Below are 26109 nucleotides of genomic sequence, written 5' to 3'. Positions count from 1 at the left end.
TGTTATAGCACAGAGTCGCACACACACACACAAAGACACACATTGACGCAAATATGCTGCATATAGAAGCGACCCACCCCTGCAATCTCACCCAGGCAAGCGGGTCACTGTCTGGGCTGGCGGAGACCCGCCTTGTGACTTTCAGCCCTGATGGAAAGTTAATAAGGAGACAATGAGGTTTACACCACGGGGGCACTGACCTTGCGCCACCAGATATGACATTCATTCTCAGGCTGATTTATTCCTGCCAGCTGGGTGCCTCGGTTCAGCGCTGTATATATTTATTTACCCCGGTGCACATTGCGCTGTCGCCTTGCCCTGGCACTTAATGGCTACGGAATCCGGTATGCTTTGCGGTGGATCTTATTGGTGCAGGGAGGCACGAGTACCCGGGGTGACGCCGAGAGGTTATTTGCCGCTCGCGGCTTTGCCCTTTGGCAGATGTGACTCCGTAAAGGAAACTGTTGCCGCTGCAGTCCTTTTTACGTGCAGGAGCATCGCAATGTTTTCTCTGTCTAATTTGCTCAAAGCGGGCCGATGTGTTTGAACTCGGATATTAAAAATACCTCAGTGAGAGTAAACGGCCGATTCTGAAATTGCCTGGGTGTCCATCACGCCGCATCCTCCTCTTCTCTGAGCGACAGTGGTGAAAATGACACAAACAGGTTGCCCTCGGCATCACGCTCTTTACCGCCGTTTGGCCGTGTCAACGTCTTCGCTTCTTTTTCCTGCCCCTATTTGGGATTTTTCCTAGGATGCGGGGCGAGGACATGTGGAGAACGTACATGCGTGCCGTTAGAACGGCTACGAGAACCCTGTACGCTACCTCGGGGTGCGCGCCAATGGTTATGTTTCCCTCCCAAGACAAAAATGAGGCGGTGAAGGGAAACATTTGGGGCGATGACCTCCGGTCTCATCTCGTAGAGAGCAAGTCCGCCGGGGTCTTCCCGCTTCCTCGGTAATGATGGAGCTCTTTGAAGGCTCCTCCGCTCTTTCACGTGGCGCCGCTCTTAACAGCATCGGGGGATGGCGGCATGCTTGGTGCTTCATCTGGCCTTTAATCTTCGGAAGAGTCTTGATACGGTCCCTCTCCCCCGCTCCCGTATGAAAAGCCGGATCTAATGAAAACGCGGACATTGTTTTACGGGGGAGTAACGATGAGCGTGACAGCTGAAATGGCGCTCTTTTCATCAGGCTCCGATTGCTCCCTAGAGGGTGGTGGAGGATTCCGTAGACGCGCGCCGTCATCTGCCATGCGAGGGCAGCGGGTGCGCAGTTCCGCCTACGCTCCTCTGGTTAGACTCGAATCGTATTCGTACGGCACTGCATGTTTTATGAGATACATGTTAACCGTAGTGTATGACTATTATGTGTAACCCTATAAAAGCAGGAACGGCAGGTAGCGCAGTTATTAAAGGTGTCGCCTTCCAACTGGAGGAGCTGGGTTTGAATCCCCTCTGCCTCGTAATAATACCCTTGAGGAAGATACTTACCCTGAATTGCTCTAGTGAAAATAGTGATTAAATAATTGTAAGTGGATTAATACCAAACGGTGCAATTCACGGAAGAAAGCACTTGAGGATAAAAGCATCAGTTAAATTAATAAGACATAATAACGCAAGTCCGCGAAATAGTAACGTTGTGAGTAAAATTTCTGGAGTTCGACAAAAAGCGAAGTAACACGTCCCACGTAAGCTGCGCGTTACCGAACGCAGGAGGCGTCTGTGGAAATTTGTAAGGGAGGAGAATGAGAAGGTTTCCCGGGTGGGTTTTTCTGCAACAAGTTGCGCGCTCCCTCCAGCTGCTGGAAGCGCAAGACGCCGAGGGAGCCGCGCGTGGAATGTCATACATTTTATTACATTATCTCCGTAGAAGCAGCATCCCGATGAGTTTGATTGCTGAACGTGTTTCTCTGGAGGGGAGTTGTCTTTCAGTCACAGCACAGTAGGAATAATCCATGCTTTGCATAACTTTTTTTTTTTTTTTTTAAATTAACATGCAAATCAAGACAGTAAAATAAAAGGCAGTTCGGTGTCGATGAGGAGTGTGAACTGGACGCCGAGTACTGCTCTGTTAAGCACATGATGCTGGATGTGACCATTCCTCAGTCACGTGTGCTCTTCCCCAGTCCTTCGCCCTGATGATGTCCACTTTTTCTTTTTTAATGTATTTTCTGCACAAGATGCGTCTGCTGTCCAGAGTCGAGGCCGCCCGGCTGTGCTCCGCGTGTGAACCGGCTAGCCGGCTTCTTCTTGCTCTCGTACGGTGGCAGCGGCGGCGGCAGGGGCGGAATCTCGAGCTCGGTAGGTCAGGGACCAGGTTTGGCGCCGCACTCTGCACGCCACGCCTTTGTCAGCACTGTGCTACACAGTATTGCTATATGTGCTATATGTGCTCCATGCGCTTTGTATCGCTCATTCTGTCTGTGCCGTGGAAGTTTCTGTCACCGAGACAAATTCCTTGTATGTGTGAACATACTTGGCAATAAAGCTCGTTCCGATTCTGATTCTCTCTAACCAGGTAGCGTCCCTTTAGTGTGATGCCAAGGTGTGGCTCGTGAAAAATCAGTTAGCTTCAGCATACTGTTATTTTTCAGGGGCGATTAGGCATTTGTACAGTACGCTGTAATTCCTGAAGCAGAATCTGTATGCAAAAGGCTGACAAACCATCTTACTTTGTTTTCAGCTTCTCTGGAAGTACTTTTTGTATTTGTGTTTTGCAGGGTTGTTGGCATTGCTCTATTTCTGTGTCGTTCTGCTCTTTTCAAAAAATCTCCCATGGTTGTAGAAGTCTAGTCTGTGCGGTTCATCATCCTATACGTTCCCGTAGTGTTTATACAGCATATATTCTATATATGTACGTGTGTGTGTATTTATTGTTGTTATCTTATTATTATTGTTATCTTATTATTATTCATGGTCTTATGTTCTAATCTTTTTATGTACCACACCAGTCAAAGTGTACTTGCTGGAAGACTGGCTGTTCCCCCCCCCCCCGCAAGGCGTACAGTTAGGTTTGATCAGGAAATGAACCCACCTGTGTTCCCAGCTCTTTTGCAGCAGTTCCACTCAAGGGTTGCTTTGCGTTCCCTCTTCTGTCCAGTTACTGCCATACAGGTGCTGCCCGGTTTGCCCGGGTGTACTCGCACCTGTGACTGCTGCTGTGTACTAATCGTGTTGTTTCGAAGATATAGGTTAAGACAGAAGGATGCTTCAAATGCAAGGACTGCAGGCATACAAATGGAAAGCGCGCTCTTGCCGAGTGATGCGTTGCGTTTGCTGTTTCCGTAAGCGGCCCGCTCTACGGGAGCACTCGGCGAAAGGCTTTGGAGAAAGCAGCGCTCCTTTTCTCCGTTGCGTATCGACACACGCTCGCGCGCATCCGGAGGAGCAACATCTGCGCTTGCTCGTTCGGTGTCAACATCTGTGACGCGGCCGAGTGTTTCCCCAAACGTTTGAAGAGGAACGAGCGCGAATTTTCTCTGTGAACGAGCGCGCCCGCGGTGCTGAAATTTGCGCTGTTGCCAAACTTGGCTGAGATAAGAATCCATCGTATCAGATAAGATAACTGGCTTTTTGTCTCTTTTCGGAACACCGCGGTGCAGTCTCATTTTGGGGTTTTCAAACAATCGGCTCTTCCCCGACTTCTTGAACCGTTGCCAGTCTTTGAAGCACCTCTAATTCGGCGGTAAGATGGGAGCGCAGACAACCTGGCATGATGTTCTTTCTCTTCCAAAACCGCAAGAACGTTTACAGGTGGCAGCCATCCTTTCTTTCTCATCTCGGGCTTTTACCGCCGGAACCGGGCCCTCGAGTTATCCTGCAATTAATTTACGCTGCGGCGCGGATCGACTCGACGACGCCGTGCTGCCCGCATTCTTCGGCGAGTGATTGACGTCGAGCCTAACAATGCTAATACAACGTAATGACACCGCGGGTTAGAAGCCGACGAGCCGAGCCTTTGTCAGCTGCATTTGATACGCCGTGCAGGAGCTGGCCTCCTTCTTTCAAAGTCAACATTTCAGACATTTCCCAGCTAATCTTCTTGATCCCCCAGTCTGCACAAATTTATCCACCTTCTTTTGCTGTCCGTCACTCATGGACAGAGATCTTTACTGACGCTACGCTGCCCTCGAATTACTCAAAAGACTTCTTTTTGTCAGCGTGAATGCATTTCTCTGAATTCCACGCCATCGCCGAACTCTGGGGGCTTAGCGGCGATGGCTGTTAGCATGACCGCGCGCTCCGCCCTCACTCGGTTCCCTCAGAAGGCGATTGTGCGCTCTCTCCCTCGCCGTTTCCCTTCCTCCCGACGTGTCCTGCAGCACTTAAGGCATTAGTGCTGAAAAAAAAGCAGTGCAATGCCACGGCTTTCTCCTAGCGCTGAAAAGGGTGAAGAGATGAGCTCGGGGTGACACGGCTGGCCGGAACGCTCGCAGGAAGCAGCCAGGGGTTGCATGCATGTCTGTGTGTTGAGCATCAACACTGCAATAAAATGGGACCAAGCTAATGCTGATACTGATACATATTGCATAACGTTATTAATTTATACCTTTTCAGATAGGTAGATTGAAAATGCATCATAATTAAATACTTGTGGAAGAGCCGAAGTGATTATATTTTAAATTCTTTGAAATTGTGCAATAGTCAGTAAATGCCTATACAAACAAGTTATGCCTGTTTATTCAGTTTTTCCACGTCAGTCTCATCTCTACTAGTGCCATCAATACATGAAAGTAGCGGTTGCATTAATACCATCTCTTTTTCAGTTATAAATGAATTAATATGAACTAATAATGTGATGAAAACTGACCTTTACTGCTCAACAAAGAAGGACCCTTTTCAGTATTTTCTTGTGTAAATGCAGGTCTAAACGTTTAATTAGCTCTTTTGATAGTGTAATTCTTTTACATCCAGAATAGAGTGAGCATGTTTGTTGTTTAGCTATGAACATACACACACACACACAGAGTCAGAAACTGCTTGTCCTGAGCGGGGTCGCAGCGAGCCGGAGCCTAACCCAGCAACACCGGGTGTAAGGCTGGAGCGGGGGGGCACACCCAGGACGGGATGCCAGTCCATCGCAAGGCACCCCAAGCAGGACTCAAACCCCAGACCCACAAGAGAGCAGGCACAGGCCAAACCTGCTGCACCACCACGCCCCTTCTAACTATGAACAGTGCAGTTTTATTTTAATTGGTTATGGTGGAAAGGTCTTTGATGTGGAAATTGATTAGACAAAGCATCTGAGAATGTCATTGTTTATGATCAGACGTACTAAGTGTTACAGACACGCTGTATACTGGATTGTTGCACAGTCATTAACTTATCAGTTATTTTATTATTCGAAATGCTGTTCTCCCATTATAACTCTTGCTTTGGACTCATGGGTCTTTATAACCTGGTACTGTGTAACAAATGCAAATAAGATGTATTAACTGTTCCTGAAAGTCACCTCTAAATCTCAAGTGACCCGTTGAGCTCCATTAAATCAAAACCACAAGTTTATGCTGTTAAAAAGACAAAAGAAAGGTCAGGACAACAGCCTGCGATTTCAGGTGCCACCCTATTTATCAGCATTGCATTTTGCACAGATATTGGAGTGGATCTCAAGACTTCCAAAACCCTGTCAGGAGTGATCTACGTCCTTGTGTTCATCTGCCTTTCCTGTGTAGCACTGGGATAAATAAAGAGTCTGGAACTTGGCTCCTCGCACACTTAAGTAGTGCTCTGGTTTATAAATCCTGACAGATAGATTACACTGGGTGCTTCTTTGAAAGGCCTGCCTGACCCCATTCCCTATATCACTGCTCCCTGGCAGTAATGAACCATTGTCGCTTTAGAGGTGAGAGAGTGCCTCCGGGTAAGCAAGACTCCTTCGATCTGGCACTTAGACCTTCGGTTCCATCTTGATCCTATTGGTGATGCTCCATTTCTATGCTACATCATTAAAGTCATTATCAGATGCTCTGTGTTGGCTATTACTGTTTGTGCTGCTATTATGTAACCCCGAAAATGGGTGGAGAGCTATATGGGATGGCAGGGAGCGCTGAAGCCCGACCGATGCTTTACAGATGCCCTGGATATACCGAGATACGTCCCTCGCTTGGTAGATCAGAACCACGGTCTTGGACCTGACTCTGCCATCATTGGAACACTGTTAGGGGAGATGAGGAGAGACAAGCTATATGTGTGTGTGTCTGAGGATGATCTGTCACCACTAGATGAGCCTTACATTCCTTGTACTAAGGGTTGAAGAAACCAGTTGGAAAGTGCAGTGGCTCAGTTGTGAGCTGATGAGGGCATGGACTAGAAAATGTGTGCTAATATTCTTGAAGAAGACAGATTCTCCTGTTATTGATGTAGAATCCATGCGTGCTGGGTACTTTCGTTTCAAGTCATTTTAATTATTTTTAGTCATCCAAGCTATGGATTAAGCACTTTGCAATGCGAGTGGTATTGATTACTTGGATGCATGACCATCTCCTCAAGCATAACTATATACTGCTAGAAGAGAGAAAAAACAATTTGCTTTGAGCTTTTCTTGTAGGTATATCTGCAGAAAGTGTTCCCTTATCCAAATAGTTTTTTTTTTTTTTTTAACTACCATTCCAAGCAAATTAGTCATGAAGAGTTATTTTATTTCATACGCGTAATGTTGATTCCCCCCCCCCCCCCCCCACTTAAGATATTTCTAAACAAAGCCTCGACATGAAAATTAGACTCCTTTTAAGTGGCTGATGGTGACTTGCTGACGATCTGCACGCCTAACGCTGTGTGGCCGGCGTCGTCTGGGTGTCGTGGCCGTGACGTGACTTCGTTCTCGACGCGTCGCGCTACAGAGAGGCGGCCGCGGGGTTCGTGCCGCCGTCGCTGCCCGTGGTGCTGTCAGTCGTGTCGGCCTCACGTATACAGAAGTGGAACGTCACACGCTTCTCCTCATGCTCGGGGTCCTCTTCCGCTTTCTGTCCGGCCAAATTTACGCTGAAAGCGGTTCCTTCGGAACTCCTGGCTGGACTCATCACTTGGAGGCAGCCTTTTGAAAACAGCTGAAACTGTGCACATATAATGTGACTGATTATGTAATGATAAAATATGTTCCAACATAAAAATCAAGTAATACACAAGCTCTTAATCAGAGTAATTGCTCATAGTATTTTTTTTCAAGAATGAAATATTAATAGGTAATATTTAATTAATTAGACCCCACAATTGCTTTCTAATTAATAGTATTAATATCAACGTTAATTTCATTCTTTAATCACTAAGGGCTTTGTGATGTGTATTGAGAAGGTTCTTGACCTGTGAATTTGTTCCCAAAACACAAAAAAACCATTTATTTCCTTATTGTACATTTACTTTAAAATCTAGAATCCCAGTTTGATGAAACCATTCCCAAGTCACAGAATTTTAGGCTCCTTATGGCAAAACCTTTGCTATTAATTATGGTATGATGAAAATACAGTTCATGTCATCGTCCGCATCTAGTTACGCAAAATATAGATTTTTTTTTAATGTCAGCAGTCAAAGGATATTCTTAAAATATAACCCTGCAGGACAAGACATCGCTGACATGTTTTGACATAGAGATAAAAGTGCCTCCTTTCAATTACTGATGAGTCGGACCGATGTTCTCTCGCTTCGTGGTGACCCGTCCTTTCCGTGCTCCTCGGTGTATAAGAATGTGAATACATTCATTAAGGCTCCAATACTTCACTTAGAGGGAGCGTAGCGGTGCAGTGGGTCGGACCGGGTCCTGCTCTCCGCTGGGTCTGGGGTTCGAGTCCCGCTTGGGGTGCCTTGCGACGGACCGGCGTCCCGTCCTGGGTGCGTCCCCTCCCCTTCCGGCCTTGCGCCCTGTGTTGCCGGGTTAGGCTCCGGCTCCCCGCGACCCCCATATAGGACAAGTGGTTTTAGATGGCGTGTGTGTACTTCACTTAGAATTCAGCACTCTGTTCATCCTTCGCATTTGATAACTAGCTCTGTATGAGACAGGTGAAGTTTTCCAAACAAAAATGGTTGCGTTGATAAGTGTGTCACGAGGTGCTCAGCCCTCACGCGTACGCGCCAGCTCCAGAGCACAGACGGACTTTGTCAACGCTGTCTGGAGATGCTTCCCTATCAGATCGGTCCGCTCTCTTCATTCCTCTGATGAGGCTTGATCAACTTTGTCATCGACGTGCCGGTCTGCTGTATCGTTCTGATGGAACCCCCATGGACCTTTCCTTCTTATCTTTGGCTGTTCTTCTCCGTCGCCCTCCCCACTTGTAGCTCTCGAGTTCATCGCGCTCCCCACGGACGCACGGCAGCTCTCTCCCTCCGTACCAGGGGTGTCTCTACCTGTGACTTGGTTTCGTCGGTTTCCTGCAGACCGTGCGGAGCCCTGCTGTCGGGTTCGAAATCATACACGGCTCATCGCTCGCCCCGTTTAATGTGCTGAAGTCACGCCTAAAAAACACTCGAGGGCCACAGAGGGACCCTTTTCTCTTGACGACTTCCAGTGTGATGTCCTTTAACATGGTTTTGAAAGCTGGTGTGTGAAACAGCAGAGCCTTTTGATAGACGTGTAAACTGTACCATCAGTTATAGCGATGAGGACATAACCCCCCAAAAAAGAATGAACTTTGTGAGAGAAGGGAACATTCCAGACTTTCTTGTGATGTGACTTCTGCAGTAGCGCATTTCCTATGAGCGGAGGCAATGTTTTTTTTTTATTTTTGGAGGGCTGCTGTCAGTTCTGTCTGCGAAGGCTCCTCCGCGCTTCGCATTTCTGACCGAACGTCACCCAACACTTTCCGGAAAGTGCCCTCGGCCCTCCGTGTCTCGACGGCGGGAGTACGGCCGCACGCCTCCCAGCCAGATGTTGCATTCGTTAGCTCTCATTATCGCTCCTTTGCGGACAACGTTGCTTTCTCGCTTGCTTTCGCCCAGTTTGGTGACCCACTGGCCCCCTCGTCGGACTGTTTGGGTTCAAGCCGAGTTCACAACTCCCATCCAGAATTTCCTCTTGTGCCCCACGGCTGAATTGGGAGACTTCATGCGTGATGTCTTCCTAGAGTGTCTGCCTGCCTTCGAAATCTCCGCTGATGTAATGTTGTATTTAACTGCTGATATGAACTGAAACAACACAGTGCTTCAGTCTGCCTGTCAGTTATGGACGAGGTGGAATTTTTCAGTTCTGCTCGCACTGCGAAATACACTTTGGCCAAAGTTCTTCGTGCTGCTAAGTTTGATCCCGTTCACCTTCACCCTGAGGCGTCTGCCATGCGACCGCGTGGCTCGAGTCAGCGGTGGTTCCCCTGAGTTGGCAGGTCAAGGGTCAAGTCCGCCATTGTCCTCCAGAGAAACGTGATCCTGCTCCACTGGGAAATGTGACCTCAGCTGTAGCTGTCAAACGAAGGCTGAGCACATTTCTATTAGCTGTCCAGGCTGGGATGGTTTTATTGGGTTTTAAATGTCTCACAGAACAGACTCCAGACCGTCCGCTCTGGGTCCTGGTCATCACCGAGGCCTCATTCCACCTATTCTCTCATCATCTTACATGTCTGCTCCGGTCTCCGGCATCTGGGCGAGTCCCAGTCGGAGTTGTGGCGAAGACCCCCCAGGACACGCGAAGGCCGTCTGTCAGGGCATTGTAATCCGATCAGACTGGCGTGTCTTTTTGACCGATCTCGCTAAGCAACCAACCTGGGCTTCTACTGGATCCCCGAGCGACATGCGCCGCCCCCACCTCACCCTCTGCCACTACCAGCTTCAGTCAGTAGATAACCCTGTGTCTGATGGAGTAGGAAAAGGAAATTAGCAATAACAGAAACTTTCAACTGTTGCTTTTTCATTTTTAAACTGATTTATACATCCATCCGTTATCATTGTCTAATGCACATTAGCGGCGGTCCAGAGCCTACCTTGAAGGTGCATGAGGTGGAGTACACCCTAAATGGGGTGCCATTCCATCGCCGTGTCATCGCACACAGATGCTCATCGGCACACAACGAGTTGCCGGTTCGCTTATGATGTACGAGAGGAAACCCACATGGACATAAGGACAATATGGAAACGCCAGCGAGACTGTACTGGATGCCTCCCCACATCTGAACCCGCAGGAACTCCAGCAGCTCTAAGGCACCGGTGTTACCTGCTGTTCCATCATGCCACCTCTTCCTTTTTACGCATTTTGAAATTGTTAATGCAGCAGTTCAGGACCTAGCTCAATGGTGCAACAACGTGAAGGATGCGGGTTCACATCTCCGAAGGGACCTGCTGTCGAACGGCTCTGACAAAGCACTACGGAAATCGTTTAGAAGAATAGACCGCTGCGTACAGCGGTTAAATTGTACACAATCGTATTAATGATGGCGTTTCGGCTTTGAAACAAAATAATAACTTGAAATTTGAGCATGCATCCATTGTATCAAAAACCGAGGACTTCAACCACTGTGCTACCTGTTGTCCACCTTGTGGTTTTTCCACCCAGGCAAGATGTTGTGGGGTATGGAACGCGTGCAGGGTGGACAAGCGTTCTCGCACCGATCCCACCCCTAACGGAGCCGCAGATTTTGCAGTCTGTCCCAGCGTGCTCCATCTGCCTCGCCATGCGTGTGCTAATCTCACAGAGACGTTCCGTAAAAAATGGATTATTGTTTAACGGATATTAGTGTCTTTCCGGCAGGGATTTTCTCTCGCGCTGTGCTCAGATTCCCCACCCCAGCCGAAACACTAATAATCCTCTTTTAATGTGCAAAGACGTATGCAAAGTATTTCTGCACACTGATAATGGTATATCAAATCAGGGGCAGGGTTTAGATGTCAATTATGATCTTATCCTGCAGACATAACAAAAGCCTGACAAATCCTTTGCTGAATCAATATTCTGGTGTCAGATAAGTCCTTGTTTGAACACTATGCCAGAATTGCTCACGTTACGATGCCCCGTCGTCATTGTACGGATGCGTCTCGCGTCTCGTCCCGCCGTGCCTTCCGCAGCGCTGAGGACTTCGAGCCAACGGATCCGGCATTAGATCTGTGTGGGCATTCTGGAACGACCGGGATCTCCACCGCTACCGTTGTCTCGAAGGGCCCCGTCAGCTCACGTTCATCGTTAATTGCGATTTCCCGGCCGAGCTGCTTGTTAACTTCAGTGTCGCACCGCCCGCCGCAGTTTTCCAGCCAGGTGTTTCTGAGTATGAGGAAATGCAACTTCAGCTTGTGGTTAAAAAAAAAAAAAAAAAAAAAAAAAACTGACATTTACATCCACTGACGTTCTTTGCTGCTCGAAAAATAGAACCTTAAGCTTTTAAGTTGTGCAGGGATGAATGATCCTGACCTATTCCTTTTTACAGAAATTTTCATATCCTCCTTGGTGTGACGAGAAATGTATATATTTATTGAGTCGGGTCATAAATAAAGACTGATCCAACACAATGTGTGAATATTATAACAGCTTTGCATCGTTGCTCATCGTGCAGAGCTGATGAACTGATGGCGCTTCTTGCAAACACAGCAGAAAAAATCTTTGGAAGACAATATGATTCTGCTTAGAGGGCAGCAAATGCAATATGAACACCCAGTTAGAGGTGTGGTATACGAGGGGACCCGCTTAGTTTACACCATTTTTGGAAAAGTGGAATTCTTAATAATTGTACATCTAAATAAGGGATTCTTAACCTCGGATACTTGGACCCCTTCGAGACCCGTGGATGAGCTTCAGGGGCTTCTTGAAGCGTAGGCTTGCTGCGACAATAACACTACTTTCTTCAAATTTATTCATGCACGTTTGTCTGGGAAGGTCCTAAGCTTTCACTGGATTCTTAAAGTGGTCCGTGGCCTAACGAAGGTGATCTAATCTAATCTTCTATCTAAATTATTTTTCTTTGCTTTATTCGTACCGGTCATTGTTCATAAGGAACGTCGTAAACGGGATGTTGCTGTGGTGCAGCGGGTAGTACTGGTGCCTCGCAGATCCAGGGCTGCGTTTGAGTGATGGTTTGAATCATTTACACGTTCTCCCCGTGTTTCTTCCCACACTACAAAGATGTGTTTCAGGTGAACTGCCCTTAGTATGTGTTTCTCTCTGTGTGTGTGTGTGTGTGTGTGTGTGTGTGTGTGTGTGTGTGTGAGAGAGAGAGAGAGAGAGAGAGAGAGAGAGTGTGATTGCCCTGTGATGGACCAGTATCCATCCCTGCTTTACACCCTGTGTTTCCAGGATAGGCTCCAGACCACCATGACCCTGCACTAGAAAAGCAGGTACTGCAAATGAATTAATATAGTTGGTATAACTAATGTAACATTGTTTATTAGAGACAAAGAGTGCACTGTGTGTGTCCTGGACTACGGGACCTCAGCAGTGAGAGCAGAAGAGCGATCCGCTGCCACTGATTCTATTGCTCTAGCTCTGATTCATCTGCCTCCCGTCAGAGAGCGACAGCCGTGTCTGTCCTCTGCCGTCTTGCTCATGTGTGACGGAGCATCGTCATCCCCCCTGTCCTCATCGGCTGACCCGCAGCGGCCTGGCTCTTGCCGTCCTCGCTGTTTTCTGCCGCAGGCCTGGAGCCGCTCTCTCCGCCAACGCGTCCTCCTCCCACAGCGCCCCAAGGCGCGCCGTTCCTGTCGGAGCTCGTGGCGAGGTCCTCTGCTTCGGACCCTCCCGTCGCCCTCTCCCAGCCTTGGCGGGGGGGTCCTGCCTTGGTATTTGCGGGAGAAAAACTGCCGTTCGGACTTGCGCTTGGCCACGGCTCTGACCTTTTCAGGAAAAAAAAAAACAAAGAAAAACATAGAATGCCGGCTGGGCGCACTTCAGCCCTTACTCAGAGGTCAGAGTTTCGCAGCCGGCGCTGAAGAGGTTACGGGTCGCATCCGGACGTTGTCATTTGCCCTTGTCTGCTTGTGTAAACCTCAGTCTGACCTTTCACGCAGCAGCTCACACAAAAACGTTATTTATTCTCCTTAGTGTTCTAATTATTCATTCCTTTATACCCCACATTTCTCCAAAACACCTTGTAGTGTTCTGGTTGGTCACTAAGCTGCTTACCGTGATTTACCCATTAACACAGCTGGGTCATTTTTCCTCAGGGAATACCTTTATCAAGGGTGCTACAGCAGAAACAGGGATTCAAACCCGGATCCTTTACATTTATTCAACTGATGCTTTTATCCGAAGCGACTTACAATCTTAAATTACTTCCAATTAATTAATTTATACAGCTAAGTAATTTTACTGGAGCAGTTTAGGGTAAGTACCTTGTTCAAGAGTACTGCAGCTGCAGGTGGAAATCAAACCTGTGACCTTTGATTGCGAGGTGATGGCACTAACCGCTACGCCACCTGCAGCCCCACGCTGAAGGGCACTTTTCCTTGGTTGGTGGCACTTGAACAGTGAACTTGTTTTAGAAGTGCTCCGGAAGTGTCCCCGCATGGAGAAAGAGTTGTAAAAATCCTCCTTGCGATGGACTGGCGTCCCCTTCCGGGCGTGTCCCCTTTGACCTCGCATCCCGCTTTTCCGGGTAAGGCTCCGGCTTGCCGTAATCCCGCTCGGGACAAGCGGTCGTTGACGATGGATGGATGTTATTGTAGCGTTGAGACTTTTTGTTATCCGTTTGATTTGAGGTACCATCCTCACGTTATGGTTCCCAGTGAACCTGCATTATCTGATGAGAAAGACATACCTGAGCTTCTCCAGACTGGAAAGATACCATGTTCTTTCCTCTCATGGTGCAGCAGGCCAGCCTGAACGCCCGAGCCATCCCGGTTTCTTACTGGGACCCTCTGAGTTCTGTCCAGCAACAGCTAAGTCACTGCTGCCCAGCTTTTTATTTTATGTATATTTTATATACCTTTTTACATGCACTTTGTAAGTTGTGTAAAGATGACAGACTCTAAGCTTAAACTCTCCCATGTATGCAAGTAACATATAAAAATGTGTGGCTTCATTTTTTCCTTTTTTCACTGGTCTCAACCAGACCAGTTTAGTTGTTCTTGGTTTTTCTTTTTTATTGTTTTTCATCTGTGGGATCAGATGTAATTATGTAATGATGGGCAATAGGTGGCATATCACTTAGCGTGATCCCTTGCAGTTCAAGCACCTCGGTTTGAATCCCACATCTTCAGTACCCTTGATCAAATTACTTTCCCTGAATTGATGTAGTAGGAATAACACAAACACACAGAGTCTGAAACCGCTTATCCCATTTGGGGTCGCAGGGAGCCGGAGCCTAACCTGGCAACCCAGGGTGCGGGGCTGGAGGGGGAGGGGACACACGCAGGATGGGACGCCAGTGCGTTGCAAGGCACCCCCGGCAGGACTCGAACCCCAGACCCACCAGAGAGCGGGATTCGGCCACAACCGCTGAGCCACCGCACCCCCCCCAGTAGGAATAACCTGTTGTATAAATGGGTAAATCGCTGTATGCTGATGCTCAGTACAAACCTTACATTGTTAGTTGCTTTAATTGAGTAAATTATATGACGGTAAGACAAAAAAATCATTCACGGTAATGTTCAGAAAAATGTTACTGCGGGTACTTTTTCACTTAATGCTGCACTTAATGGTGTACGACCATGTTACCGTGGTTATTGCTGCGTTTTTCCTCTTCGTGGTCCAAGGTGAGAGCGCTGCACGGCTTTCATATTCAGCATCAGCCCTGACGTCGCCAGCACAAATTTTTATTAGAGGTCCTCCGGCAGTCATTCGCTCGCTCGCTCACTCTCCTGAAGCCATTGCCAGCTATACTTGGGAGGTGCAGGTAGTGCCGCAGCTCGCCGCTCGGGAGTCATGTAAGCTCAACGCGTAGCACATGTCTCTCAGCCCTTTCTGTCAGAATGACCTTAAATGGAACACGCCGAAGGCGAGATCTTTATTTAACGGCGGGCCGGCACCCCTGCCGCAGATCCGAATTAATTCTGCCGGCAGCCTGCCCGCCCTGCGAGGAGGCAAAAAAGCACGAGCGCGGGGTTCGTTTTTAGCCCCGCGCAAATACGTGCTAATCGCCTGCCTCTCGAAATTGGCTTTCCGTACGAACGCCCCGCTCTCGGGCCTCGTCGGGCTAGTTAAGGATGCGGCGACGGAACGGGGGCCCTCCCGACCGGCCCCGGCTGCGGATGTCGAAGGGGGAGGGGGCACGCCGCGCCTCCTCTCTACTGAGCCGGCCCACTGCCGCCTACTTAATTAGCTTAATTCCTTTCTCGGAGCCATTTGCTAATTACCGCCTCCGCGAAAGATGCGAGCTGAAGATGCGGGAAATGCGTGATTTTGGCCGAACTTCACCGCTCCGATCCCGACGTTAATGATCCTGACAGCGCGGCCTCGATGCTTGTCAGGTTACTGAGATGTTCCGCATAAGCCCGGCGCTCGAAGACGGCATTCTTGACAGGTTAGAGAGCGACGTGACATTTATCCGTTCCGTTTTTTTTTCTTACGCTGCAGTAACAAGCTGAGAAAAATGGCCGTAGTGCGGAAAGTTTGTTTATTCTTTCGGCTGACGGTTTTCTCCAAAGCATATTACAATTTTAGGTTTGTATGTTACGTTATATATTACAACGTTAGGTTGTATATTAACCCAGTTTACATTATTTATCCAATTAATACAGCTCGGTCATTTTTACTCTATCAGTTCAGGGTAAGTACCTTGATCAAGGGTGCCATACCAGGAGGGAGGATTCGAATCCTGGTCCTTCGATTTCTAGCTGACGGCTCCCTGCCAGCAGGAGAAACGCACACGTGCACACAACAGTATAGTCACAACATAGACCTTCTGGCAGCTTACATAGATGGTCTTTAAGTTGGGCACCTGTCATGTTGTGTTTTTGGATGGAAAGCCATTCCTGCTTTCACAGTGGCCACTTGTTCTTGAGGAGGTCTACCTCGGACTTTGCGGAGAGCTCTAGTGCTCCGCCGCTCCTCTCCGAACGACGTGCTGCGTCGTGCCTCTATCGCACAGCTCCGGGTATTTTACCTGCTTTTCACCAGGACTCTTTTCAACTGGCTGCAATCCCTCCCTATGGATGGCCGCTACAGGCGGATCAAAAGTAGACGGGAAAAAACCTGGAGCGCGAAGAGGAGGCCCTTTTGTGTCTGAAATAAGTTATTTGCCTTTTCATTCTGTGCCGTGACTCATAAAAAACATGCAGCTCCGCAGCTGTGTCAATGTGAGCGGGCTTCCGTTTAGAAGCCGCCCGACGGCTCGGCGTCTTGACGGCTCTCCAAATGGACTTCGGCTCTGAGCGGGGAACGGCTGGAAGCAGGATCCTTGCCCTCTGACCTTGGATCGCGCTCCGGTTGTGTGTGCGCGCGCTCACAGCTGGTGCATCTCTCTCTTTATTTCACAGAATGCATCTTGAATCATGTTATTCCTTCTTCTGCTGTGTTTCTTCGAGGTTAAGGAACTCTGCACCATCATATAAATAAATGCTCGTTCGGCATTCTGAACGTATCAGAATATACATTTGTAAGAAAATGTTGTGTTTTAAAACTGACGGAAGCTGTTTTAACACATGCCTCTTTTCCTTATAGTACAATTAAATGACTTTTTCCCCTGGTTGCCCAGGCTTATATTAAAATAATTTCGAGTTATTGTATCCTCGGGGCAGAAGACTTTGTTGAATGAAAAATGAATTACTATTAGTTAGTTGTGTAGTTGCTAGGTAATTTTGTAGTCGCTAAGTAATAAAAAAAGCACAGATTTCAACCCCGATTGCCGCTCTAATGTCGGACCATTTATTTCTCTCTAATTACGAAACGCCCATTTCACCATTAAAGACGAAAAGAAATGGGCTACTTAGAGTCGCATGCAAATGTGTTTATCAGGTAAATGTCAGCGAGGCTTTAGGATGTCAGAATTAGTGCCGGGAGCCCTTGGGTGTGCGCGGTGAGTGCCGCCAGGGTTCGGGTCCAGGGGTAGCGAGGCATTTTGATCATTTCTCCATCCTTAATGCGTTCGCCGGATTCATCTCGAGATGCTAATTGAAAGACGGTCTCATAAATCCGCAGGATTATTAGCATCAAGGACATGGATTGCTCGAGAATGTGTGAGTCTGAAGAGTCAGCACTTGTCTCTATGCTGGACCCAGCTGTGATGCTGAGCTTCGATCAGGGTCAGGCGGGATTTTGCGAAGTCTGTGCGGACGTGAGCGCGCGCGTTTGTTTTCCTTTCACCTCCGCTAAATCTTACCTAGTCTGTGGTCCCAATGTTCACACGCCTCCCAGTACACAATGCACTATATTTAAATGTACATTTACACTTATCTGACACTTTCTTCCAAAGCAACTTACAATGTTAAGGTATTTACAACTATTTACCCATTTATACATCTGGGTAATTTTACTGAAGCAATTTAGGGTAAGTACCTTGCTCAAGGGTACTACAGCTGCAAGTGGGAATCAAACCGGCGAATTTTGGATCCAAAGGCAGTAGCGCTTACCACTACACTGCCAGCTGTGTCCTTATGTAAGAAACTTGGCTCATACACTGTTAAAAAAAAAAAAATAAATAAATAAAAGTACACACTTTCTTTGAAACAAGGTTTTCATACATCAACATGAAATGAAGATGTGTGGTTTTGACATATTTTGTGTGTTGCGGACCATAAGGCGGCGCAGCAGTAGCGAAACGCATCCCAGGCCCTGTGCTGAGAAATACTTTCCTTGCCACGGAGCATTGGAGCGCCGCGTGCCATGGACAGCCCGCCAGCCTGAGCCCGGCGAAGGCCCGTGCGGCCCACGGGGGGTCGGGATATGCCGTCGAGCGCGTGCAGACGCGCCGATCTACGGACGTCGCGTCCTTCGAGCACAATCGCGGTTCCCGGGGAAACGTAACGACGGTGTCGATAGCGCACGCAAAGCCGTGAATCGCTTGTTCGGGAGGAAAAATGAACACCTTGCATGTACTGTTGCGGAGCAGGGGATAAGTGCCCTGCAATTATGAACCTTCCATATTCTTCTCCTCGAGTAATAAATCAATTTATATTTTACTATAAAGCATAAAAAAGTCACAGAGGCAGTATGTGAAAAATGCATATATCAATATGTAGATGTGCACACTAGATGGAATGCAATTGATTTATTAAGTATAACATGAAATAAAGGCTCTGTTTGAGTACAGGATTTATTAATAGCCGGTTATATATATCCGCAGTTTTAACGGCTAAATCCGGGCTGCAGCGAGAGGATTCCCATTGTTTTATATCAGAATTAGCTCTTAGGTGGCAGTTTCGTTCCCATTTACCTGTGTTTTGGATGGCTGTAATGCTGCCTTCATTATAGTAATCATTTTTGTGGAGTATCAGCGGTAAAAAGGTACCAGCAGCCATCGAGGTGGCCTTTGCAGCGAGCCCTCTGCGTAACCGTACCACCTTCGGGTGGAGCGTCGTACACTGTCCTCCCCAGCATCAGTTGCATCTTCGTTATTCTTGTGTTGTGGGCCGTTGCAGTGCTGTTCAGAGGTGCATCTCAGCTATTTTTTTTTTTTGCATGTTTACAATTTTGAGTGCCATTCTCATTAGGTGCCTGCATTGTACCATTCTAGAATTATGAAGTATTTGACTTTTTTTAATTGATTTTGTTGAGTTATTTGGCACTAAGTTTCATTTGTCTGTTTTCTTCAGGTACATTTATTTAATGAGACTATACATCTGTATAATGTTTAATCAAACATGCTTATTAGTGGTTATCAGTTGGATGGTAAGGAGCACATTATGGTACCCAGGTCTAATACCAGTAATGGATAGGGTAAGTATGATTTGAAAAGAAAAAATTTTTTCCCTAAATAACACATCCCACTGAATCCATGGAAAATTTCAACAAGATAAATGTTACAACAGATAATAAAGGCCATTGTTTACATTTGGCTGTCAGAAGTTTGTAGCTGAGGTGGCACGGTGGGTTCAGCCAGTGCTCGCTCTGTGGCGGGTCTGGGGTTGAAGCTCTGCTTGGGGTGCCTTGCAATGGACTGGCATCCCATTCTGGCTGTGTCCCCTCCCCCCTTTGGCTTTGCACTCTGTGTTGCCAGGTAAGGCTCCTGGCTGCAGCGACCCTGCTCGGGACAAGCGGTTGTTGACGATGGATGGATCGATGGATGGAAGTTTATAGTTTTGCATTCGTTGCATTATTGTTCATTCATTAGGTCTGTATACTAAACTACTTACAGTTATTTACTGTATTTACTGACATGGCTGGGTCACTTATACTGGAGCAATTCAGAAGCACCGTGCTGAAGGGTACTACTGCAGGAATGGGGATTTGAACGTATGTCCTTTGATTGAAAAGTGACGGTTCTAACCAGTGCGCCATCTGCTGGCACAAAATGAAGAAATTTGCCATGAATGCTTCGCTTACGGCGGAAACGGCAACTGCTGTCATTGCCGTGCAGCTGTAACTCCTCCGTCTGGTGGCGCAGACAGGATTAGTTGTCGTTCCTGCACGGGTGGCTATTCGGGACCGCTCTAGGTACGGGGCGGGAGCAGTCCGCACAGGTGAGCTGCGCCGGAGCGAGCGGCGGCGGTCGCCTGCCGACGGTCCCCCTTGTTTTTCATTCGACCCGCGGAGCGTATTCCGCATCTCTTTATCAAGGCAGAGGCACTAGAAGAAGAAGAATGAAAAGTGTCACTTGAGAGTGAAAGACCAGGGAGCTGCAGCTGACACGAGACACCTCTTTAATAACAGTGTAGCTTGGGGGGGCCTTTCTGCGTAATTACATTTTCATCTTTAAAATTGCAGTTTGCCCGATCCTCAGTCCTAGAGATAACGGTGCGTCTGCCAGCCGGCGGCCCTGTGCTTCATCGCGAAGCGACAGCTCTCCAAACAGCACGTCGGACCAAGGCCAAAAGGGGCCGGTGCTTTTAGAGTGTCCTTCTCCCGGTTCCGGCAGCGGGGCGCGGATGACAAAGAAAGAGATGGAGGAATTTGTTGTGCAACAGTTTGTGTTTGTTTGTGGTTGGAGCAGATGGCTTTTGTGGGCAGTGTGCTGGAGAGGACCGTGCATAGAATTCCACTTATCTTGCGCCGCTTTGATGGAAGCTGCTCCGCAGATGGTTTCGGAGAAATGTCCCGATTTCTGGTTTCATACCATTTTTTTTTTTTTTTTGGCCATCGCAGATCTATGCATTTAAATTTGTCCCTCTCTGCAAGCGCAGTGCTTAGGAAGGAGCTGTGCGCTCATCATTACGCATGGCTGTTCTTCCCCATCTTGTGCCGGAATGTGATTATGGTACGCGGCCCGTTGTTCGGCAGTCCAATTCAGATGTCCCCAGATGCTGGGAAATGTGTCATTTTCATTTCACAGGCTGGCGAAATGCAATGGGCGCCGAATCTCCCGTGTGAGATGTGCTGTATGTGTTAAATCCATGAGTGATTTTTTTTTTTTTTCCTCCCCCTTTTCAGTAGATATTCACTTCCTCCTCATCCAATAAACCGAGACTTGCACAGCATAATGACTTTGAGCCTCCACTGTAGCATTATCTAAAGAATAACGTAGGCAGCGTTCAGGTTAACAAAAGACAGAAGTGTTTTAAATAGATTAACTGAAAGCAAACATGGAACACGAAATGATGTAAAAACTTGAGTTTCACCGTTTGGCAAATCCAGCAGTTCCACACAGTGTCTGAGATTCATTTCATGCTCTATGGTTAAAAAAAAAAAAAAAAAAAATTAGTCTAATAGATTCAGGCCTCCAATACAGTTACAGTACAATGACATTTAAGCCTTGAAACCATGGATACAAATTAATTAATGTGTGGGTTTTGCAATTTCTCTGATGTTTACCTGGGCCTAAAATCTAGAAGCCCAAAAATACCATCCAATCACCAAAGGAAAAAAAAAGAGCTAATAGAAATTCATTAATGAAAATAAGGAACATGAAAGAGTTTAAACCATTTTTTTTTTTTTGTGATTTCTAAGCATTGTTATTACATCAAAACCAAGAAAAACTCAAAAACAATTTTCCCATTGATTTCTTGGTTACGCGGCTCGGTAGTTCCCTGGAAAATCAATTCCAGAATCGAGTGCCATGTCAGATGGCAACGGCGTGAACGTGGACAAGCAGCCAGGCAGAGACGAGGACCTCACGGTCATCCTGGAGAGAGATGCAGAGTTTTACCATGTTATACTCTGGATTGCTGTTTTCACTGGAGCGATTTAGGGTCAGTGCCTTCTGCAGCAGGGTTACAGCCACTGCCCTACCTGCCAGCTTCTCCTCATTTGTCCTTTTTTTTTTTTGGGAATGATTCTGCAGAAAGGTCTCATCAAGCCTTGTGGAAGCCCGGAATGCATCTCCGAAACTGTGTTTCTCATCTTTTGCTGACTTGCCAGGAAAAGTAAAGACGGTAAAACCACTTTCCTCCAAGAGACTGATAAATCTCCTCCTTTTGGGTCCTCTTCATTCGCAGACATCCCAGAGCTCATTCCGTGAGCTCGCTGTGGACGGCCCCAGTCATACTCGCGATGAGAAACGCATCGAGAAACCTCATTTAGCATTTGGGCTAAGATCTGTTTGGCTCATGTTAAAAGCAGCAAATGAAAAAGGCATTTTTTTCCCATCTGCAATATGAGAAAGTAATCAATGATGTATGACAAGATACTCTGTTTTGACCTGCAGACAATTTCAGCCCATTTGCAAGCTATATTGATTTTCATTATAGGGTTTATTGCATCCAGGACAAATGAAGAAATATCTCTGGAAAAGTATCATCTTAATATTCCTTATGTGCATTTTAGTACAGCAAGGTCTGCTGTGTTTATAGCAGCTGCACTAACATAAGGCGTTTTTGAAGGCGTCCCTTATTGTCCGCACATCACCCATCGGAAAACTCGGCTATCAAAACATTCATGCACGGCTGCGTGGGGTAAAAACGCGCGCGCGGGCAATTAATGGTAATTAAGCCTTCGTGTAACCGGACGCCACCCTGCAGGGGCCTAAGCGGGGTGCCCCGGCGGTAGGAGTACGGTGGCCGGAGGCAAAGCGGGTAACGCGGCTCCAGCTCTTCCACGCACATGTTGCCTGTCGCCAGGTAGACTGCGGCGTTTCGGAACCGGTTCCACCCCCGCAAACATTAGCTATTCATTACATGGTCAGGTTTCAAAAAATTAGCTGTTTTTGTGAGTAGGGCATAGATCATAATCATATAATAACCGTGTCTAATTTATTGTCGTGTGTCACTTTTTTAAGCTCTAACCCGGGGCTTATTTGCGTCGTACTTTTGTTCCCGTAACAGTGAAAGGCGAGACTTGAAGGAAGCGTTTATTCTTTACCTCCTCCTCTTTGGCGGGATGTGAACATAAGGTGTGATTTTCGCAGGGTTCCGAAAATGTGTGACCGAACGCTGCGGTGCAGAGGCATGCGGTAACTGAGCATCGTTACACAGACTGTACCGTGTTTTTCAGCTCGTCGGCGACTTACACCTGTTTTAATCTACAAGTAACCGTGGTCCTGCCCTTATCGCCACGATGCACTTAGATTCCAGAAAACATTCCTTTCGGTCCGAAATCTGACAACAATCCATTGTGTAATAGTCCTTGTTTCTTTGTCTGTAGTGCATTTAAAGGTACAAGTTGCATAGCGGTTAGAGATCTTGTCTTGTTGGAAGGACCGGAGTTTAAATCCCCACTCCCACTCGAGTATTCTTGATTAAGGTGTTTACCGCGAATTACTCCAGCAAAAGATACCCAGCTGTATAAATGGGAAAATAATTGAAAGTAGCTTGGTGTATCTTCGGTCACCTTGGGTAAAGGTGTCAGCTCTGTAATGCTTAATAATAATCCAGATTTTTATATCTTTCGGTTGCACCAGTGCACTACAGCAAGCAACTTACTCTGACACCGAGGAGGCTGGTCCGCTTATTGTTCGGCGTGCCGTCAAAGTGTTTCACACGAATAAGCACCTGCCCTGGCCTCCCTCTCGCATTTTTCTCAATCCAATGCCGTAACATAGAAACCATCCAAACCGCGTTCCGCGGGTAGACCAGATACCACGGTCCTCAGAGAGACCGTTCAGGCACCGCGTTCCTTAGATACGTTCTCCACACCCCACGTTTCTTAGGTACGCTGTCCAAGCACCGTGGTCCATCGATGGACTATCTAAAGGCCACCGTCCACAAAGAGACCATCCAGACACCGTGATTTACTCAGACAAGGCCCTGGCAATAGAGCCCCGCTGATTGTTATTCAGTTTGTGAACCTGTAACTTTCAGTTCTTAATGAAGCGGGTTTTCATTCTTTTAAACGCATCTGTCTTTTTTTTTTTTTTTTTTTAAAACCACCTCACAGTGTCCACCGAGACATGGCTTTCAAGACATATTATCAGCCGCTGGGCAGCGTTTTGTAGCGGATGTGATGCACGATAGCTCCTCACCTGAATATTGCAGCACTTTCTAACGTACTTCGTGCCGATCAAAACGCTGCGTGTACTTAACATGTCACGTTTAGCATGTGACACGCTTGTTGTTTCTGCTGGGTAAATGATGCTTTTATTGAAGTTCTGCACAAAGGTCTATTTTTTTTTCCATCCTTGAGAAATCCGGAGGCAGCCGTTCGCAATATAAATAGTATGAATTGTGCTCGACGAAATAAAAGTGATTATTATTGCTGTGTTGCTCAATAGATCAGACAAATAAACACGTAGTGAATGTTGATGGTACTGTACTAATGCTAATGATTTCCGTGCGAGGCTCACCCGGGGCACGCACCCTATTTTTCGGGTTCTAATTAGCTCTTTTTGCAGGGCTCCCCGCCTTGGCGTTTACAAGCCCTTGGGGTGCGAGCGCTTTTTCACCACGCGGCGTTGATCTCTCTTGTTTATTGTAAATCCGTTCACCTCACCACCTTGTCCTCCGTCAAGAGAATCGCGGTTTATTGCGTAAGGTCTGTTCTCGGCTGTCTTGTTTCCGGTTTTACGTCGCTTTTATGCCTCTTTTGGTCCCTGCTTATAAGCGAACTGCTATTTTATGTGAGCAAAACAGAACGCAAAAATGCGGGAGAGGCCTTGCATCAGAGGCCCTCCGAGAGTGAAGTCTCGGAGACGACATTTGGATTTGTGTTATTAAACCCTGGATGAATAATAATATGAGTCTCGTTAGTCATTTGCTCTGTACTGAGCCCTGAAACTCTGCTTCCTGGACTCACTGACACTGTTGCACAGCTTGTAATTGTTTGCTTTTTCAACATCTGAAATAACAGAAGGGAGGGAAAGAAATGGAGGGAAATAAAAACGTTCTCTTGCAATCGGGTTCACAAGAAAAAAATGACAGTATTTTGAAGTTAACGGTGGAATGATGGTGTTTTATACTGGGTACAGCATCAGTGCCGTAGGTACATCTTTCCCTCAGTCTGTCAGCCCTTATGTGTTTTGGATCATCCTTCCATTGATCCATCAGACCATCAATACATTTGTTCATGGGGCCATCGGGTCATGTTCAGTCGGTGTGGGGGTGCCACCTCCACGGCTTTCGGATACCTTCAGGGAACCACCCATTTTAAGTGAGACAGATGGTCCTGCATGGTGGACTGTGACCCGGCGGAGGTGCATTGGAGCGCGGAGTGTCCCCGTGTTGCTCCTGTGACCTTGCATTCCCTGTCTCAATCCCATTCCCATTCCCACGCACTCAGTGAGAGACAGGCCCTCCTTGAACATTGCGGTCGAGTTGAGTTGAGTTGAGTTTGGATGGATAATTTCTGAAAAGCATCGTCTCCTCTGTAATGGTTGGACTGTGTCATTGCAACAAATGTGTGCTGCCATGAGGAGGTCCGGTTAGTTCTGGGGCATGTCAGGTCACCTGTGTCATTACAACCCAGACCGTTATGTAAGCCCTATGCCTCAGTGCTAATAAAACATTATTTGTCCTTATTGTGGCGTTCTGGAGAACTCGCTGCTGATGTCATCGGCGAGTGTGGTCTCAGGAAGTTTGCATTTATTCAGCTTATAAGCATTACAGTGTCATACATATTAGATCATGGTCTGTAAAACAAGATATCTATTATATGTGACCTTTCCCCATTCGCCAGATAATTCTTCCAGTTCTGCGTATATGTATTTAAAATTGCATTATATATAACATGTAAAGTAATGTAATACATTTTATTGATGTATTTTGGTCATGTGAATTCATTTCCAGTGCTCTAATAAAATTTAATTCTCCCTCTATGAATTGTAACCTTTTTTTCCTCTCGCTTCTCAACCAGGTGACTTGCAACTGTTTCACAATAAGTGATGGGGAACTGAAGGAGGCGGGCGTCGGTCTGTATCCCAGGTAAGTCCGGGTGGAGCGGAGGTGAGCCTATCGGCCGTTTCTATGTTGCACGTGAATGAAATACCCAACTTAAGTCAGTGTCATTGGTGATTCCAGACACGTGGATTAGAGGGCAGTTGTTCAAGGATACACATATTTAATGTCAGTACCAATCTTTGTTCCGGGATGAGTCTAAAGGTAGAGTACACCGTCTTATTCCGAAGATGACTGGACTAAAAGTTTACACCCTTTCGGTGGGTCTGGTGCCGCGGACAGTTACGTGCCGCATTTCGGCCCATGCGCTTTAAAGAAGTACTCGAACAAAGAGCTTTGTGTAGTTCAAGCGTGGTTTATGCTTATTCAGATTTGTCTAATTAACTGGGAATTGTTCCTCAGGGTGTATATTTAAATTTGAGGGCCCTCACATTGCAAATAGAGTTGAGAATTACTCTCCAAGGTAGGCCCAGATCTGTCAAAACACACTTTTGTAAACACATTTACTGGCCTACGCTATTGTTAAGGCTGGGCAAAGCTGTCTGTGCTAATTTTACTGACATTCACAGGAGACACAAAAGTTGGACACTGTTCACCGTTTCCACGTTCAGCTGCTTTCTGTTTCCCACCTTTTTAATTAGATTTCCCATTTAACAAATACCTAATTTTGTAGTATACTTTTTTTACCCATTAAATAGCCATCATATACCATGTGGAAGAACTTATACTTACTTGTGTTATGCACTCCAAATTTCAGCAATTACTGTGAAGAATGTAAAGTATTATGTCATTCCTTAGGCAACGCTTCTGTCCGAACATTCGGAGAGATTTGCCCATGTTTACATCGAGCGCAACTCGCGCTGGAGCAGCTCAGCCTGGCTTTTCGATAGAGCAGCGAGGCCTTTCTTCC

General features: G+C 47.0%; 1 protein-coding gene across 1 annotated transcript in view; it reads left to right on the top strand.

The window, feature by feature from the left end:
• Positions 1–26109, top strand: part of smyd3 (SET and MYND domain containing 3) — a 163720-nt gene that overhangs the window by 99889 nt on the left and 37722 nt on the right. Inside the window, exon 6 of the mRNA XM_018750344.2 lies at positions 25159–25226. Coding sequence (XP_018605860.1) covers positions 25159–25226 — 68 coding nt within the window. The remainder of the gene's footprint in view (positions 1–25158; positions 25227–26109) is intronic.

This window comes from Scleropages formosus, chromosome 15 (assembly GCF_900964775.1).
Source record: "Scleropages formosus chromosome 15, fSclFor1.1, whole genome shotgun sequence".
Classification (NCBI taxonomy): Eukaryota; Metazoa; Chordata; class Actinopteri; order Osteoglossiformes; family Osteoglossidae; genus Scleropages; species Scleropages formosus.
The sequence above is the reverse complement of the archived record's forward strand: the minus strand, read 5'-3'. Positions and strand labels throughout refer to the sequence as shown.